This window comes from Eubalaena glacialis, chromosome 10 (assembly GCF_028564815.1).
Source record: "Eubalaena glacialis isolate mEubGla1 chromosome 10, mEubGla1.1.hap2.+ XY, whole genome shotgun sequence".
NCBI lineage: Eukaryota > Metazoa > Chordata > Mammalia > Artiodactyla > Balaenidae > Eubalaena > Eubalaena glacialis.
The window spans coordinates 64,445,543-64,465,984 of NC_083725.1; the positions used below are offsets into that span (position 1 = coordinate 64,445,543).

At 44.1% G+C, this 20,442-nt stretch overlaps 1 protein-coding gene across 3 annotated transcripts in view; it reads left to right on the forward strand.

Moving 5' to 3' along the window:
• TENM4 (teneurin transmembrane protein 4) overlaps positions 1-20,442 on the forward strand; it is a 391,446-nt gene that overhangs the window by 339,279 nt on the left and 31,725 nt on the right. For all 3 annotated transcript variants that reach the window (XM_061204090.1, XM_061204087.1, XM_061204089.1), the window contains 3 exons: positions 323-555; positions 4,486-4,640; positions 10,494-11,371. In XM_061204090.1, the coding sequence (XP_061060073.1) occupies positions 323-555; positions 4,486-4,640; positions 10,494-11,371 (1,266 nt within the window). The remainder of the gene's footprint in view (positions 1-322; positions 556-4,485; positions 4,641-10,493; positions 11,372-20,442) is intronic.

The following is a 20,442-nucleotide window of genomic DNA, read 5'->3' on the forward strand; positions in this document are numbered from 1 at the left end:
GAGTCTTTCGTGTTTCTGGTCTGGATTTACAGGCCGCCTCTGGTAAGCCTCACGGATAATCTTCTTAAGAAAACACGTATTGAGCACCTGATACGGGCATGGCACTGGGCATCACGGTCTTTGGCAAGAGGCGTTTGCATTCATAGTTGGGTGGGAGGGATAGTTAGGCCAACCAGAGAGGTCAGAAAAATTGGGCAACCATCACCCCAAATAGGAACATTGTCCCCATAAGACTTCTTTACTTGGACTCAAGTTGTGCATCTCCGGCTGCCTGTTAGGAAAGAAGAAAGTGCTCACCGACTGCCGTGTCCTTGTTTTCCAGTCACACTCCGGCGCACAAATACTACCTGACCGCAGACCCCACGAGCGGGGCTGTCTTCCTTTCGGACACCAACAGCCGGCGGGTCTTCAAGATCAAGTCCACCGTGGTGGTGAAGGACCTCGTCAAGAACTCCGAGGTGGTGGCAGGGACAGGTGACCAGTGCCTCCCCTTTGATGACACTCGCTGTGGGGATGGTGGAAAAGCCACGGAAGCCACATTGACCAACCCCAGGGGTAAGGCCTTGCTTTTAAACACTCTCAGTAACATTTATTGGGGTATTTTCCATTTCCAAAAGACATATCTGTTTATCATTACAAAAAATGTTGGAAAACGCTAAGAACCTACGGAGCAAAGTTTAAATTGTCATAATTCCACCTGCCAGAAATATTCCCAGTTAACACTTCCTGTCTTTCCCCCTAGTCTTTTTTCTAAGTGTTCTTGTGCATGTAATGCTCACCAGAAACAAAATGAAATCACATTAAACAACCTGTTTTAGCAACCTACTCTTTTTCCTAAGTGATATATCGCAAATGTTTCCCCATGTCATTAAAGAGTCTTTGGTGTACTTGCTTTTAATAGCTATATATTATCCCAGCAAATGGATGTCCCATTATTTATTTATCAATACCCTCCTGCTGGATATTTATGCTACCTTTCATGTTATTGTTTGATAAAAACATGGCAGTGTATCATCTTTGCACATGTTCATGTGCTATAGGATGGGTTAACTCTAAGCTTCAATTCTGAGTGCTTCAAAAAGTTGGACCTCTTCATACCCACAATCACTTTCCATTCACTCATTCAGCAAGTATTTACTGAGCATGCAGTGCAATGTACTTGCATAAATAAGTTCATTGTAGCAGAAAAATAAGACTTGAATGTGAATGTCTCAGATGGGAGAGGGGGAGAAGTGCTCCCTGAGATGCAAGGAAAAAGAACTGTGCATGGGAGTCCAGAGCCAAGGGAGGTCCCTGTGTCCAAGAGACTGGGAAAGCTTTTTGGAGGAGATGCCATCATTGTCAACAGATACCCATCAGTGTATGTTTACCATGTTGCAGGCCCTAAAGCCAATGACCTATAGTGTCTAAGCCACATGGCCCTTAACAATAAAATAGGAGTAATAGTATCTTCTGTGTCCACCTCCTAGGATTGTTCTGAGGGTCAAAATTAATATATTTCGTACGATGTCCTATAAAAATGTCATGAGTGATGGTTTTTTTTTAAATAGTGCCAGATTTCAGGGCATGGTTTTGAATGAAAGCTGTAGGTTTTCAAATGAAAGCTGACTTACTCCTCCAAAAAGCCACAGTGCACTTCATACTCAGGAGTCCTATATTTAAATTCAGACATTGCCACCTAATAGCTGTGTGACTTTGGGTGAGTTGCTTAACCTCTCTGAGCCCCATTTACCTCCTCTATGAAATAGAAATATACTATACAGTTGTAGTACAGATTAAGTATTACCAGGAATGTAAATGCTTGCTTAGGACAGTAGTACCAGGCACGTGATAAACATCCCATAAATGGTAGTTCGCATTATAATTGTTATATTGTATGTGCAGCATACCATGTATCATTATTTAATAGCGTATGTCTCTACCACATACGTGAAGTGGTCAGCTGGTAACTCCATGGGGTAAATATTGTGACATCTGTGGTTAATCTCCTTCCTAATTGTGATTTCCTAATACTGAAAGAGTAGCCTGGAGTGGAAAGAACACTGGGCTTGCACTTAGGGACTCTGCATTACAATTTTGCTCTGCCACTCCCGGCTCTTGTGTCCTCCTTCTCTGGGCCTCAGGTTTGCCGTTAGTAAATGTGAGGATTGGGCAAATGGTCCCCGAGAGCCCTTTTGGTCGCAACCTTCTGTTCTCTTAGAATTAAAAGTTTTTTCTGAGAATTTTTATTTTCTCAAAATCTTTTCTCGTTTGCCCTACACATGTGTGTTCTCCACCCTGCCCTCACAAACACATACACACGCACACATGCACAGATGCAGTGACAATGAAGTCGCCCCCAAAGCCTGTAATTAACCCAGATAGAAATGACAAGGGTGCCACGATGTGCAGACACTGTACAGCAGGGAGGAGAAAAGATGTCCATCTATATAGCACAACAAAAGGAGAAAAAATGAAGTAATTAATCAGGGGACAGATCGCTTCTATTAGCCTGTGCAGCCAACTTTGTAAACAAGAAACCCAATTGTTCCTGGAGCACTCATCAGTCCTAGCAGATGGAAGAGAAAGACTGAGCATAGCCAGGCAGACAAGAAAGCTCCTGTCTCGGTGCTTAAAGAATATAATTAATTTACATTCTAGGCAGGGACAGAATAAAGGCTTCCCCCGCTTTGAGGCTGCCGGGTCCTCCGTGTGAAATCACTCTCCAGCCCTGAACAGCCTGGGGAGGGGGCAGGAAGAACCACAGCTCCCGTGGGTGTTCACACTCAGAGGCCCTTGGGTGTCTTAACTCCACCCTCCTGACCGGTCATAGACACGTGGGCCCTGAGAGCAAGCACCAGGTGGGTTTCATGTTCTCATAATTATAAGCCCTTAACAATTATTGAGGGCTAACTATTACAGGTCAGACATTATTGTCCACATTTTATCCATGAAGAAACTGAGGCTTGGAAGTAAAGTGATTCCCCTGAGATTATACAACTGGAAAGCTTTATACTTCAAGTGAAGTATATGAAGCTTTTTCTGATCCTTCTCTCAGTTCCTGCCCCAGAGAAAACTGAACAGAATGAAACTGACCAGAATCTCCTTTATTTTCCCGTGAACCTTCCCGGCTTCTGTCACTCCCTGGGTCCATTCTCATTCCCAGGCCTCCCCATCTAGACCATGCTCTCCTCAGGGGCACATCCTGTCTGCCTCTCAGCCCCAGGACCCCTGAGCAGTTCACATTTTGAGGGGGCATGTCTACCTCTCGTGATTCTCGACTTGGGGTATCAATATCACCCATGAGTGTTTTTAAAGCACAACTTGGTCCCAGTCCCAGCCACCCTATGAACTAGTATTTCCAGGAGTGAGACCAAGCAGGTATATATCAAAAAAAAAAAAAATCTTCAGGTGATTCTGATACATATCACCGGTTAAGAAGTACTGATTTACTAGAGTGGTCCTCAAACTTTGATTTGTATCATTATTACCCAAGGTGCTTGTCAAAAATACAGATAGATGCTCAGGCTCCGCTTGAGATTCTCTGAACCAGGTACCTGGGGGGTGCATTTTAGCAAGCTCCCAGGTGATTGTCACACGCATCCAAAAGTGAGCAATATAGATCTAGAACAATCCCTTTATTTCACAGCTGAGAAAACAAATGCAGGGACATCCAGTGACTTGCCTGAGGTCACACAGCTGGCCGGGGAGAGTCAACAGGTGGGACGGTCTAGCAAATGGAGGAAGTGATGTTGAATAATAATTATGACTTCTCCTTTCAGTGTGCCTTTTTTTAGAAATTAAATTCACCAATTTTCCCTACACAAATCCAAAGGATTCTTTTTTTAGGCTCTATAATTCTGAAATAACCAATGAAACTAAAATAGTAACAGGAAACTCCCTGGAGGTTCAGTGGAAAGGACTCCACACTGCCACTGCAGCGGGCCCGGGTTCCATCCCTGGTCAGGCAACTGAGATCCTGAAAGCTGCGTGGCACAGCCAAAAAATAAAAATAAAAATAAAAATAAAATAGTAATAGACTAGAAAAATGTGAAGGATGATTATCTTGGAAGAAAAGAAAAATTGTTGTCAAAAAGGGATTTGATTATTATAATTACAGGTCTTCAGAAGTAGGTTAATTTAAATAATCCACAGTTTTGACGTTGAAAAAGTTCCTCCTTGCCACTACCTCTAGCACTTAACAAACTCCCAGCAGTTATGAGTCCAAGTTGTAGTACATGGCTAAGATGATAGGTAAAAATCTCCAGAGGCAGCAAGGTGGAAGGACCAGAGGGCTGGAGAATCTGAAGACCTGGGTTCTAATCTCTGCTTTGTACAAGCCTCTGGGCAGCTGTCTTCTCGACTTTAGAAAGGGCATGAATGTTGTGGGAAGAAGCTAATCAAATCATAAAGGGGAGGTGCTCTGTCTACCCGCATGTTTCCATGAGTATGTGGGTTGTTACCACCTCGAAGGCTGAATTCCCTGTTTTGGCTTCTCTACCCCAGGCATCACGGTGGACAAGTCCGGGCTGATCTACTTCGTGGATGGCACCATGATCAGACGCATTGATCAGAATGGGGTCATCTCCACTCTGCTGGGCTCCAACGATCTTACCTCAGCCCGGCCCCTGAGCTGTGATTCTGTCATGGATATTTCTCAGGTAAAAGGAGGAAGCTTCGTCTGCTAGAGCCCTGGGTCTGCACACTCATCCTCTCGCCGGCCCCCAGCCAGCCCGCTGGCCGTTCATCTTTATCTTGCACAAGGCTGTAAGCACACTCTTGGTGAAGAGCACTAAGGACACACAGATGGTTAGGGCACAGCACGGTGCTCTGGAAGTTCACCATCAGAGGTGACAAGTGGGTGACAGAAGGAGGCTCGGGGGATAGTGAAGAAATTTGCCTCAAGAAGCCTCGAAGGCAGCAGAGCCTCACACAGTGTGAATTTAAATCCATAACCTTCTGAATTCCCTCTTTGGAAGCACTTACAGATACTTGAACATTGTCTGTTCTCTTTCTAGACTGTAAGCTACATGAGGACAGGAATTCTGTCCATCTTTTCCTCTACTGTAACCAGGGTACCTGGTATGCACAGGAGCACAGCCAATATTTGTTGGTTGATTAGTTGGTTGATTGACTGAATCTCAGCTTTGCCATTCACTAGCTGTGTAACTTTAGACACGTTGCTGAGGTCCTTTGAGTCTCACTTTTCATGTCTGTAAAATGGAAGTAATTGGCATTGGCCTGGCAGGATTGCCTTAAGAATATGTGAAACGGTGTACGCAGGGCTCCTAGCACTGCTTGGCACTCTGGAGGTGACCGATAAACAGAAATTCTAGTCCTGCTTTCACAAAGGAGGTGACATTTGTGCCAGGTTTTGAAGGCTGAATAGGAGTTTGTTGGAAGCAAGGAGATATTTCACACAAGGAAACAGCATGTGCAAAGGTACAAAGATGTTAATGGGCCTGGAACGTTCAAGGAACATTGGAAAATTGGGCACTGAGCATAGTGTTCTTGGAAGGAAGTACCAGGAGTTGAAACTGGAGGCATGCTTTGGGGCCAGTTAGGGAAGGACTTACCTTACCATACCAGAGTTTGGACCTTAGCAGGTGGGTGTAGACCCAAGAAAGACACAAGGTTCTGGCTGTTCAGCATGTCCCTGGTTTGTCCTGCAGTGACTTGACAAGGGATGTGTCCTTTATTGCTAGATCCTTTAGCAGCACCTGGCTGGTGCCGAATCAGTGAACATCCATCTTGCCAACATTAGCAAAACCAAGGAAATACGGAGGCTCGAATCACATTAGATTTTGAGTTGGTGTCAGCAGTGGGCACACTTAGCTTTTTAAACCCCCTCACTTCCAGGGGAGTCTGCACACAGGCCCTTTGCCGCTGACCACAGACCTGCTCCTGCTCAGCGGGCGGCGGCTGGGAGGCCTCTCTGGTCATGCCTGCCCCCACTACCGATGTGTGTCGCACAGCCCCTTCCCCAGAACTCAGGGCTGCTGCCGGTGGCCCAGCAGCCGTGTCCCTTCCCTGTCAGATGCTGGTGTGCACCAGCACCCTCTGCAGCAGCTAATAGAATCCTTATGCTCCAGTGTGGAATCTCTTCTCTGCCACCTGTCTTTCCAGTATGGCAGGCTTCCCCTTGCTGGCTTGAGAGTTTCCCTCTCCAGTCTGTAAGCAAGCATGATTTACCCATCAGGAAGCTGCCACGGCCTGAGGATGTGCGTCCAAGTACTTTCAGTTCTCAGAATGGGCCCGCCACCAGCCAGCAGAGGGTGCTGAAAATTTTCAGTCTACACATTGGAAAATTGTTTAACTTTAGCCAGAGGTACTGCCAAGCAGCCCGATCAAAGGCTTGGAAGACAACGGGCATAGAGTGGAGGGGGGAAAAAAACCCACCCTTAAATTCAGAAATCCTGGACTGAAATCTCTATGGCCCTGGTCCTCAACACCGTCCTCTGAATCTAAGCATGGGATTCTTGTTACCAAACTCTCCAACACAGGCATAAACTCTTATATACATGTACGGGAAGGGGGCCTGGCTTTCATTCTCAGAGCTTCCTCTGTCACAAACACGCAGCTACTTTACAGTGCCCTGTGGAGCAGGGAGGTAAGGCAGAGAGATAAGAGCACAGCTCACGCAAGAGTACAAAGGGGAAAACCAAGGAACTCTCTGGGAGGAGACAAAGACCAGGCCGGAGGAGAAACTAGAGGGAGGCAGAGAGTAGAGAAGGAACAGAAGATGCTGCAACCTGTTCAAAACGGGGGATTAGTGCTCAACTCTGCAGCCTGTGGCCACCAGAGACACAGAGTATAACTCTGTCCTTAGTGTCCAAAATGACTTCCTGAGAATTTAGTATGTGCCAGGCACTGTTAGAAATGGGGATACAGAAAGGTTACAACTTCACTTTTCTTGTTTAGCTGTCACCATAATCTGTCAAGGTAGGTATTACGTACCCCATTTTATAGATGAGGAAACTGAAGCTTGGTGAAAGAAAATGTGGTTATAAATGCGGAGCCCTGTGCTAAGTTCCCTCAGGGGTATGGAAATGAAATTTTTTTATGACATCATGTAAAACACTTTGAACTTCTTTCCCCATATGTAAAAGGTGGTAATAAACATTTCATAAGAGCCTAGCACAGTGTCTGGCAGCTAATAATAGGCTGTAAATATTCATTCTCTTTATAATTTACCAAGAATATCCTTGTGAGTTGTCTCATTTGATCCTCACAACTACTCTTATGTAATATTTATTACCACCTTCTACATATGGGGAAAGAAGTTCAAAGTGTTTATGTAACTTGAGGAAGATCACACCTGTGGACATTGGCGGACTGAGCTAGGAAGTGCGCTGTCCTGACCCCAAACCCCTCGCTCTCTCTATGCCATTCACCAGTCAGTCATTCGTTCATCCATTTGACAATCCATTTTTGCAAATAACTCTGCAACAAGGCAGTCAGCTCAGAGGGCTTTAATAAAGGCACAGAATGATCTGGAGGATGGGGCAAGGGCGCTCCATTCCATCTCAGGACGATAGAATGTGGGAGCTGGAGGGACCTCAGAAATTGCAAACTCTTGTCCCTCCATTCTGGTGATGGGAAATGAAGCCTCCACAGGATTATCGCTAACAGGGAGGTAAAATCAAAGAATCATAGGTACTTGGTCCAGAATCATCATGCAGGCACTGTGACTCCAAGAGCACTGCTCCTTCTTTCCCAGGTGCCTGTGTGCACATGGGTGTGCAGGAGAGAGCAGGAAAGGCTTGCTCTTCCCTCCTCCCCTCCTTCCTTTCCCTCTCCCTCCCCTCCCCTGGCACCTCCCCCCCTCCCCACCCACCCATCAGGGCGCCTTCTCTTTTGACCATAATGACAGGCAGAGAGGTCTCAGCAAGTATGTCCCCAAGGTGCCACAGGACCAGAGGGCATGAAAGATTTAGCAGCCAGTGTTGACAAGAAATGGGCTTTAGGAAACTGAAAATTCCCTTGTCACTTTCAGGTGAACTGCGTTCTTGATGCAGCCGAAGGCATTGGAGATGCTGTGCTCCAGAGACCGCTGGGAAGGGCGAGGGAGGCAGCCCGGCTGCGGGGCGGGGCTCTGGGCTTCGGGAAGGGCCGCTGGCGTGCCTCGGGGCCCCGTGCTGGGGAGAAGAGGGATCCAGGCTGGGGTGAGGGAGCAAGCAGACTCTGGGAGCAACGGCCGTGGGCCGGGGCCTACGCCATCCTGAGAACGGTGCTGAGCTGAAGGGGCAGGTAGATGAAGGTGGCCACATCTCATCTGTATATTATCTTCTGGGGCTTCTTTTTACATTAGTAAACTACCACATGCACATTGCAGAAAATACAAAACATTTAAAATGACATAGAAGAAAGTTAAAACTACCTCTCATCCAGATAACGGTTAACATTTTGGTGTATAGCCCTCAAGCTTTTAATCTCCCTTCTACCCATAATCTATCTAATTTATTGTATTTTTTTCCCCAGTTGGGATCACACTGTGCTTACAGGTCTGCAGACTGTTCTTTCCACTTAATACATAGCAAACATCTTCCCATGTCATTAAATATTCATCTATAACGTCACTTTGAACTGCTACACAGAATATTCTATCTTATGGATGAACTAAATGTACTATAATTTATTTGGCCAATTCTCTGTCATTGGGCATCTGGGTTGGTTCCAGTTTTTTACCATTATTAAAAATGGCTGTGATGAGCACCTCTGTAGACAGGGGTGCACAAGAGTGAATTTCTGGAAGAGAAATTGCTTATCCAAAGGTGTATACTTGCTTCAATAAGCCCCAAATTGGACTGAGCGTCAAGGACTAGAAGGGGGCTCAGGCACCTAAGGCAACGAGTCCCCTGGGCTGGGGTAGAAACATCAGCTGGAGGGAGCAGCTGGCAGCCCACGTGCACTACGGCTGGATCTCGTGGGGAACACAATTGGCAAAGGGCTTCCCTTAGTGCCAGCACCTCCCAGGGTGATGCACCCAACGTCCCAGCCTCCACGGCCACCGAGGCAAGAAACAAAGCATCCTCGCCTCAGACCTGCCGGCTGCAGTCCCCTGCCTGCCCACCTGTGATCCCTGCCAGCTTCCTGACCCGGCTCAGAGGAGGCTCAGACATGGGGCCCAGGACCTCTGAACCCCTCACTCCCGTAGCCGACGTTGTTAATCTCTCCCAGGTGGACCTGTTCTCTGAGGTGCTAGAAACCATTATCGAGAGCAAGGTTTCACCAACTTCAGTGTGTACAGGAGCCCCCCAGGGATTTTGTTGAAATGCAGATTCGGATTCAGTAGGTCTCAGGGGAGGCCTGCCGTTCTGCTTCTCTGACCAACTCTCAGGTGATGCCACCACTGCCAGTCCAATGATCACCCTTGAAGGAGAAAGATCCAGTTATGATTTCCAACCCCACATTAGAATCAGCCAGGAAGCTTTCATGCCTCTGCCCGAGCCCCACACCCAGGGATCTGATTTAATTTATCAGAGGTGGAATTTGAGCACCCATACTTTCTTAAATCACCATAGGTAATCTGAATGTGTGGCCAGGTTTGAGAAGCACAGGTCTGGAACTATGTCAGACAAGAGCCAATGTTACTTTCTCTTTACATCCCCAGCACCTAGCCATGTATTAATCCATGAACTCAAAGAATTGAGAAATCATCCTTCATGCATTTAGCAACAATTCATGAAGCGTCTTTCTTACTCTGAACAGCTCCTGCTTCAGCCTCCAGACTCCATCTGCCTTCCCCTCCCACCTCTGCAACATTAGCTACCATTATTTGAGCACTTATGGAGGGTCAGACTCTCTGCACTATTGTCATTCCTATTTTACAGATGTGAATATTGAGGCTCAGTGAGGTAAAGTAACTTGCCCAAGGTCACAAGTAGGGGGACTAGGATCTGAACCCAGGCCTGTCTGACTCCAAAGTCTCTCCTCTCGCCTGCTTTTTTTTTTTTTTTTTTTTTTTAATTTTTATTTATTTATTTATGACTGTGTTGGGTCTTCGTTTCTGTGCGAGGGCTTTCTCTAGTTGTGGCAAGCGGGGGCCACTCTTCATCGCGGTGCACGGGCCTCTCACTATCGCGGCCTCTCATTGCGGAGCACAGGCTCCAGACGCGCAGGCTCAGTAATTGTGGCTCACGGGCCCAGCCGCTCCGCGGCATGTGGGATCTTCCCAGACCAGGGCTCGAACCCGTGTCCCCTGCATTGACAGGCAGACTCTCAACCACTGCGCCACCAGGGAAGCCCTCGCCTGCTTTTTTTGTTTATTTGTTATCCCCTTCTTCGTGTTTTTGTCAGTCTAACGTAGACCATCAGATGTCTCAGTGAGGGCTCTTGCATGCTTTCTGTCTGATCAGGGGCTGATATCCATGGTTGATGACAGGCTGCTGTGAGGATCAGGCAAGACTGCCATGTGTTGGCACTTGGGACACTGTTATGGGCTCTAAGGGGTGTGGGATGATCAGTGGTGGGCACCTCGCCAGGCATTTGAGTGTCTATCTCTCCATTGTCAGGTTCGCCTGGAGTGGCCTACAGACTTAGCCACCAACCCGATGGACAACTCCCTCTATGTCCTGGACAACAACGTAGTCCTGCAGATCTCTGAAAACCACCAGGTTCGCATTGTCGCCGGGAGGCCCATGCACTGCCAGGTGCCCGGCATCGACCACTTCCTGCTGAGCAAGGTGGCCATCCACGCAACCCTGGAGTCAGCCACTGCCTTGGCTGTCTCTCACAATGGGGTCCTGTATATCGCTGAGACAGACGAGAAGAAGATCAACCGCATCAGGCAGGTCACCACTAGCGGAGAGATCTCACTGGTTGCCGGGGCCCCCAGTGGCTGTGACTGTAAAAATGATGCCAACTGTGATTGTTTCTCTGGAGACGATGGCTATGCCAAGGATGCAAAGCTGAACACCCCATCTTCCTTGGCTGTGTGTGCTGACGGGGAGCTCTATGTGGCTGACCTTGGGAATATCCGAATCCGGTTTATCAGGAAGAACAAGCCTTTCCTCAACACCCAGAACATGTATGAGCTGTCCTCCCCAATCGACCAGGAGCTCTACCTGTTTGATACCAGTGGCAAGCATCTGTACACCCAAAGCCTACCCACAGGAGATTACCTGTACAACTTTACCTACACTGGGGATGGCGACATCACGCTCATCACAGACAACAACGGCAACATGGTAAACGTCCGCAGAGACTCTACAGGGATGCCCCTCTGGCTGGTGGTCCCAGATGGCCAGGTGTACTGGGTGACCATGGGCACCAACAGTGCACTCAAGAGCGTGACCACACAAGGACACGAGTTGGCCATGATGACGTACCACAGCAACTCTGGCCTTCTGGCAACCAAAAGCAATGAAAATGGATGGACGACATTTTACGAGTAAGTATCAAGACCAGGCTGTTTGATGGTTTTGTTTCATGGATGCATTGTAGGATTAGAGGTGAACTGATGAAGTGTTAATTTGTGGATGTTTTTTATTTTAATTCACTTGGGATGCAAACCATGACCTATTATATGTTCTGCATGTTAATAACCCAGATGATTACTCCTAGGAAGGAACATGGTGTAGTGGAAAAGGCATGAGCTTTTTGGAGTCAGAGGAGTTGGGCTTGAATCCAGCTCCATGATAATCTTAATCTCTCTAGGCCTCAGTTTCCACCTCTGTAAAATGGAAACAGTGGATACCTGCCCAACATACTACAGGGAGGTGATGTAGATGAAAAGTATCAATACTTGGTTAAGTGTTAGCATCTTCATATGACCACTGTCCAGAAATGTGGCAATGGGAGAAAGAACAGTTCCATGTGGAAGAATTGTCCACATAATCAAAGCCCACATCTTTAAGTTTCAAAAAATTTTCTTTCACTTTTACCATTTTGGATGGAGTTTATGAAGTGCATTACATGCCTCCCTTCTCAAACACATTATACAGACATAATGAAATCTTTCTTTTATGAGTCAGGGTCATTAATAAGAAACAACAATGCATTTGATGCTGCCTTTGAAGATAGTTTCCAGGAAGTGAAGAAATGAAGCTATAGAACCCTTCATCCCTGCCCCAAGTGATTCTAAACTGTTCTTTCATTAGTTCCTGTGCCTCATCCATAGTTTTACCACCTCCTCCCTCAGTGTGGCGCTATCGTGTCATTGTTGGTTTCAGTCGTGGGGCCGACTTCAGTAGCTCACTTCCCTTCTCTTCATCCAGGGTAGGGCTTCTTAACTGGTGTAGTCAGAGAACCAGACATTCAGCTTATTATAATCCTTGCCAAAATTAAATATATATATCCAAGGTGTTCCTCTATGAGGTATTTTAATGAATGGACTTTGTAACATCTATTCTACTTGGATTTTTTTGGCGTCTTTTTGAGATCTTAGCCATGTTCCACACAACTGAGACTGTCAAATATGCGACCCTTAGATAAGTACGTGGAAGATGGGGAAGGACCTAGCCTTGCTGCCCGTCACTGCTGGGCTAGGAACTGCATTATTCGAGTTCTGTGAAAAATGCCAGTGGTAGTTTGATAGGGATTGCATTGAATCTGTAGATTGCTTTGGGTAGTAGAGTCATTTTCACAATGTTGATTCTTCCAATCCAAGAACATGGTATATCTCTCCATCTATTTGTATCATCTTTAATTTCTTTCATCAGTGTCTTATAATTTTCTGCATACAGGTCTTTTGTCTCCTTAGGTAGGTTTATTCCTAGATATTTTATTCTTTTTGTTGCAATGGTAAATGGGAGTGTTTTCTTAATTTCACTTTCAGATTTTTCGTCATTAGTGTATAGAAATGCAAGAGATTTCTGTGCATTAATTTTGTATCCTGCTACTTTACCAAATTCATTGATTAGCTCTAGTAGTTTTCTGGTAGCATCTTTAGGATTCTCTATGTATAGTATCATGTCATCTGCAAACAGTGACAGCTTTACTTCTTCTTTTCCGATTTGGATTCCTTTTATTTCTTTTTCTTCTCTGATTGCTGTGGCTAACACTTCCACAACTATGTTGAATAATAGTGGTGAGAGTGGGCAACCTTGTCTTGTTCCTGATCTTAGTGGAAATGGTTTCAGTTTTTCACCATTGAGGACAGTATTGGCTGTGGGTTTGTCATATATGGCCTTTATTATGTTGAGGAAAGTTCCCTCTATGCCTACTTTCTGCAGGGCTTTTATCATAAATGGGTGTTGAATTTTGTCAAAAGCTTTCTCTGCATCTATTGAGATGATCATATGGTTTTTCTCCTTCAATTTGTTAATATGGTGTATCACGTTGATTGATTTGCGTATATTGAAGAATCCTTGCATTCCTGGGATAAACCCCACTTGATCATGGTGTATGATCCTTTTAATGTGCTGTTGGATTCTGTTTGCTAGTATTTTGTTGAGGATTTTTGCATCTATGTTCATCAGTGATACTGGCCTGTAGTTTTCTTTCTTTGTGACATCTTTGTCTGGTTTTGGTATCAGGGTGATGGTGGCCTCGTAGAATGAGTTTGGGAGTGTTCCTCCCTCTGCAATATTTTGGAAGAGTTTGAGAAGGATAGGTGTTAGCTCTTCTCTAAATGTTTGATAGAATTCGCCTGTGAAGCCATCTGGTCCTGGGCTTTTGTTTGTTGGAAGATTTTTAATCACAGTTTCAATTTCAGTGCTTGTGATTGGTCTGTTCATATTTTCTATTTCTTCCTGGTTCAGTCTCAGCAGGTTGTGCATTTCTAAGAATCTGTCCATATCTTCCAGGTTGTCCATTTTATTGGCATAGAGTTGCTTGTAGTAATCTCTCGTGATCGTTTGTATTTCTGCAGTGTCAGTGGTTACTTCTCCTTTTTCATTTCTAATTCTATTGATTTGAGTCTTCTCCCTTTTTTTCTTGATGAGTCTGGCTAATGGTTTATCAATTTTGTTTATCTTCTTAAAGAACCAGCTTTTAGTTTCATTGATTTTTGCTATTGGTTCCTTCATTTCTTTTTCATTTATTTCTGATCTGATCTTTATGATTTCTTTCCTTCTGCTAGCTTTGGGGTTTTTTTGTTCTTCTTTCTCTAATTGCTTCAGGTGCAAGGTTAGGTTGTTTATTCGAGATGTTTCCTGTTTCTTGAGGTAGGCTTGTATTGCTATAAACTTCCCTCTTAGCACTGCTTTTGCTGCGTCCCATAGGTTTTGGATCGTCGTGTCTCCATTGTCATTTGTTTCTAGGTATTTTTTGATTTCCCCTTTGATTTCTTCAGTGATCACTTCGTTATTAAGTAGTGTATTGTGTAGCCTCCATGTGTTTGTATTTTTTACAGATCTTTTCCTGTAATTGACATCTAGTCTCATAGCGTTGTGGTCGGAAAAGATACTTGATACGATTTCAATTTTCTTAAATTTACCAAGGCTTGATTTGTGACCCAAGATATGATCTATCCTGGAGAATGTTCCATGAGCACTTGAGAAAAATGTGTATTCTGTTGTTTTTGGGTGGAATGTCCTATAAATATCAATTAAGTCCATCTTGTTTAATGTATCATTTAAAGCTTGTGTTTCCTTATTTATTTTCATTTTGGATGATCTGTCCATTGGTGAAAGTGGGGTGTTAAAGTCCCCTACTATGATTGTGTTGCTGTCGATTTCCCCTTTTATGGCTGTTAGTATTTGCCTTATGTATTGAGGTGCTCCTATGTTGGGTGCCTAAATATTTACAATTGTTATACCTTCCTCTTGGATCGATCCCTTGATCATTATATAGTGTCCTTCTTTGTCTCTTGTAATAGTCTTTATTTTAAAGTCTATTTTGTCTGATATGAGAATTGCTACTCCAGCTTTCTTTTGATTTAGGAACTGCATTATTGCATTCAGTCCTCACAACAGCTCTGGAAGATGGGTGACAGTATCTGTTTTACAGAAACAGAAACTGAGGCTCAGAGAGGCTCATTTGTTCACTGTTCTGTAGTGAGAACACAGCAGAACAGGGATCACAACCCAAGTCTGTCTGATGCCAGAGCTCATGTTCTTTCAGCTCTGCCCTGCTGCCCCTTGGCTGAGTTTGTTAATCCCAAATGAACCCGAATGCTTGAACTGTAAATTTTTCTCAAGCTTGATCAAGCATCAGTTTCTCACAATCCTAGAATCCAAAGCAAAAGGGGCTGTAATAGATTTTTAAATATAATTTACACACACAAAAAAAAGTCACAGCAGTTTATACAGAGTTCACGGGCTAAATTCCTTTCTCCAAACAAGGGCCTTGTAAATTACAAAGAAAAGACAAAGATCCAGGAAAACAGCAATTATCTTGATTAACTAATTGAAATGGAAATACGTTAAATAATTCAATTTTCCCCCCATTGCCCAATGGAGATCTCTTATACGTTATTTAGCCAATACAGGGATTTCTTTGTCTGAGCAAGTCGGTACACTCAATTAGTTCCCAAGGTCACGCCCTCAAGTCCCAAACTGAATGCTTACACATCACTGCAGCCATTACTCTCAAGCAGCCCTGAAATTGAAAACCATTTCCTACACCTCTACCAGAAAGCATCCTGTTCCTCCCTCCCTGTCTTCCTTGATGAAATATACAGCCATATTTGATGTTTTATGAAGAATTCCAAAGTATCCACTTAATAGCTGTACTCAGGAGTAGAAGATAAAAGCCCTAAAAGAAAAAAGTGAAATTCACTTTTTTTTGAGATCCTACTGTGTGCCAGGCTCTTTCCCATTTAATCTTCACAGCAACTTCAGATGGTAGGAATTATCAATTCCAGTTTTCACAGATGAACAAACTGAGGCACAGAGAGATTAGGTAACTAGTCTAAAATCACACAGTGAGCGCATAGCAGAGCCAGAACACAAGTCCATGTTCTTTTAATTACACTAACTGGGTTCACCTAAATTCTTTGCAACTTAACTACATGGTAGGGATTAAAATAGTACCTTTTTCATAGGGCTAGCCTAAGGTTCAAAATTTCAATGAGATGAAACATGGAAAACTCAGTGTCTGACTCATCATAAGTACTCAAATGATAGCTGTTGCTGTTGTTATTATTATTTCAAGCAGTATTAATATTAGTATTTCAAGCAATATTAGTGGCAGTACAAGTAATTGCAGAGATGATGTTTGGGCATGGAAGGTACCCAAGGCCTCGGAGCAGCTGTGAGTCACCTAATCAAAGGAGCAGACAAAAGTTGTAATTTAAGTAGGTAGGAATTAGAGGGCAGACGAGAAGAACAGAATCAAGTGTCAAGTCTGAGGGATCAAGGTATGAACTAGGAAAGGGGTTAGATCCTTGAGAATATCAAAAATGGGCTGGAAAAAGACATCCAGAGTGGGTCAAGGAAAAATGATTCAGATCAGATTGTGAACATAGCAAGGATACCAGATACCTATTTTCACTGGATGTTTGCCATGTGATTCAGGGGCAGACTGGCTTCCAGACCCAAGTCTCAACCAGACAGAAATAACACCTGACCTACTCCATTTCAGGGCCATTATGGGGATCAAAAAACTAAATAAATACTGAAAGTGAAAATACTTTGCAAACTATGATGCTCCCAAGAAGTAATAGTCTGATATTATCATTATGGTAATTCTCAGCACAGATTTGGACAGATTTTGCCAATGCACATTGCTCCAGTGAATTTCCCACTTTTAGGTCCATGAGGCAGCTTAATGGATTCCAAACCCAAATGCTCTAATATTCTTTTTTAAAAAATCAGCCCAGGCTTGCCTGTTACATGGGCTATTACTGAAACAAGTTTCAAGTTGGCTTTATTGATCCTCTCAACAGATTAATACGTCTAACATAAACACCACACACTTTAGAACAACTTGACTTAAGAGTTTATAATTCTGGGGAATCAAGGTTACTTTTCTTCCCTCAGCCCACAGGTCTGCTGGTAGGAAACCTCAAAGGGGTCTGTAATGCCTTCTTAATCTCCAGCGTGTGGCATCATTAATTTCAGGCTTGGGCTCCTGGGCAGATGGCATTTGGTGACTAAGAAAATGGCCTGATGAGCTGAGGCGGGTTCCAAAATTGTCTTGCTGGTTAGGCATGAGTAAGTTTCATAGGGGGAAGTGGCTCTGGCATCCCATGGTGCCCTGTGAGAGCCCCTGTCATCCCTATGCTCGAGCTAACTACTCTGAGACCCTAACTAATGTATCTCTGTACAAGCTTGGGGCTTGCCACCTAGTAGGTGCTCAGTAACTATTTTATGAATGAAATTTACATTCAGGAGAGAAGGGGGATAATGAAGGGAAGAAACAAATATGCTGTAGTGAGAAAAATACTAGGTTTACATCGCAGCTCCAGCACTATCAGTGCTCCCAGCGGGAAATTGAATTCAGTTCAAATGGTTCCAATGAAGAGACTTGGCTTCCAGTTTCTGCTTGAGGATGTAAGAGCTAGAAAGAGCATTGTTCCCAACCTTACAATGAAAATGAGCCAAACAAATGGCAAATTCATGAGTTTTCCTTGAACTCCTTCTCTGAAGTCACAGGGCAACCAAGTGGCCAAATCCAAGGAGAGACAGAGTGTCACATCGCAGACAAGATGTGAGCACTAGCTTACCTGGTAGATGCACCCAGTCCCTGGGAGGAAAAGTTCAGCTTGGTGAATCTATAAAGGCTCAGTGTGTACTGGCAAGAGAATATGAAGCCCTTGGAGACTGCAGAAATTGGGAGAGTCCACATCCTCCGGAACTTTTCTCCACAAACCCCACTCGGTACTCACAGAAAAGACTAGGGGAAGATGTAAGAAAATATCCCTTGTGGTAGACCTGGGGGAGGGGTACAGCAGCTGCTGAGGGAGGGGCACAAATTTCTGCCTGCTCTACCCAGACCCCTCTCACCTGATCTCCCACATGGAATAAAAGGCTTAATCTGTGGAGAGGAGGGCAACAAACACTATTCTACTTAGGTACTGGTGGAAAACCATTGCAGCTGAATGAAGGAAGAAAAAAAATTTCTAACTACTGCTGGAAGAGGAGCAGGAATATGTAATGGGCCCAGATGGACAGCCTGAAAGGGGCAGGAGCACTGAAGAGGCCACACTCCTGAGACTCAGGGACACATGCACACATAAGATTGAGGCTTAATCAGAACAAAAGAGAATTCTCTCAAGCTCACGAGCCACCACCGCTAGCTAAAAAGCTAAACATAACAATGAAAAGCAGACTACTACTGGGAAAGAGATACAAGAGCCTACAAAGAGACCCTTTCTAAGGCCCGGCACAAAGAGGGGACCTAAAACTAAGAATAGAATAGACACATTGAAAAAAAACCCTCTGGCAAACCAGTTTCACATCCTAAACACAAGGTATTGCTGGAGGAATGTAAAGCCTGTGATGCACTAAGGTTAAGCATAGAAGTAACAAACTTCAAAGCCAGCCCAAATCCTAACTAAATTAACTTAAACTCTCTCACTAAAGTTTGAGCAGAAGGAAACTCATACTCATACCCCAAAGCTATTACCTCAGTGTCCACTGTGTTACACAAGATGTCACACTTTCAACTGAACATACAAAGAGGCAAGAAAAAGCAATACACTCCCAATAGACAAAGTAATCATCAAAACCACACTCAGATATGACACAGATGTTGAAACTATCTTTCAGGAATTTAAAATAACCAAAAATTATGTTAAAGGTGCTAATGGAAAAGGTGAACAACATGCAAGATCAGGTGGATAATTTCAGCAGAGAAATGAAAACTAAAAGAGAAAATTGATTGGAAATGCTAGAAATGAAAAACACAGTTACAGAAGTGAAGACTGCCTTTGATGGGCTTATCAGTAAACTTGACACAGCTGAGGAAAGTAGATAGGTCAATAGAAATTATCCAAACTGAAACACAAAGAGAAAAAAAGAAAGAAAAAAAATACAGAAAAGGGCACCAAGAACTGGGGAACATCAACTGCTCTAATATACATGTAATTGGAATTCTAGAAGAAGAGAGAAAGAACAAGGCAGAAGAACCATTTGAGGAAATAATGGTCGAGAATTATCTGTATGTAATGATAGACATCAAACCACAGACCCAAAATCTCAGAAAACACCAAGCAGAATAAACACACACACACACTATACACACATAGATCTATGCATATCATATTCAAACTGCTGAGTACAAAAGAAAAAGAGAAAATCTTGAAAGCAGCCCCCCAAAAGACATTTTTTACAGAGGAGCAAAGAAAAGAATCACAGTAGACTTCTCATCAGAAACCATACAAACTAGAAAACAGAAATGCTGAAAGAAAAAAAGAAATCTGTCAACCTAGAATTCTATATCCAGCAAAAATATCTTTCCAATGAAGAAGTGTTATTAGAGGTATAGGCAGGGATTAGGGAACCAAGAAAGGACAGTGAGGCATCCAGGCACTAAAAACAGTGAACAACTATTACCAACCCTCGGGCTGAAGGGCAGGGCAGGGAAGGAATACGATATTGTTACTTACTAAAGCCCAGTGGGAGCTGTAACCATGAAGGGGAAGGCATCTGGTAGAAGCTGTAATAGTGGGTGGATGCACCCACTATTAGAAATATGGCACCAAACGACATGGAGAGTAGGGAAAACTCCTCCTTTTGACCTCCAGTCTCTTGCCATTTCCTGCCATTGACTGAACCCAACCAGAAGCAAGCCATCAAGGGGCCCCAGGGATGCAGTCTGCAGGGGTCAGCCCCCCTGAGCACAGAGAAGGGCAGAGAATGGATCTGAGGAGGGAACAGAGAATAAACAGAACAGACATTGACTGGCTCTGTGACATTGTACACATAAGTGGCAGAGCCAGGGTTCAATCTCAGATCTACCTGAATCCTAAGCACTTAACCACCGGATGCATGGCCTCAAGTATAACATCAATGAGAGCTAAGACCTGAAGTGATAGGGTGGGCCAGATCTTAGAAATCCTGAAGACTACAATTCATTGTTCGGACTTAATTCTATGGGAAATGGGCAGGAAGGACAAATTTTTATTGCAGAAGCCAACAAGTAGCCTGGCTCTGCTGCAGTTTTGGAGTAGCTGCAAATGGTTTAGTGATGCCAGTCTCTTACAGAGAGACCTGGGGTCAAGGGAACTATTGGTGTGCATGGGCTGTGAACTCTAATTATTCACAGAGGATACAGTGGCCATTTCCTCCATTTCCTCTTGTTGGTGATGGTGTTGTTTGAAACAATCATAGATGAAAGTCGTAAAAATCAAATCTTTATTTTCAACTAAAAAGTCCCCGATCAGCAACAGTTTAGTATCAGAGAGGCAATGTGGCATTTTCCTCACCAGCCACACATAGTAAAATGGCTCGAGATGTGAAGTATTGAGTGTGAAGAAGAACGCTTTGCAGTGTATGTGAAGATACCCTTTAGTGGTCCTCTTCTGAGAGCCAAGTTCACAGCCACTCTATGAATCTTTTATGTGTGTTCTTTCCTCGTGCTCCAAAGATGCTTTGGGAAAATGAGTGAAGAAAAGTCAGTGGAAGGAAATAGGAA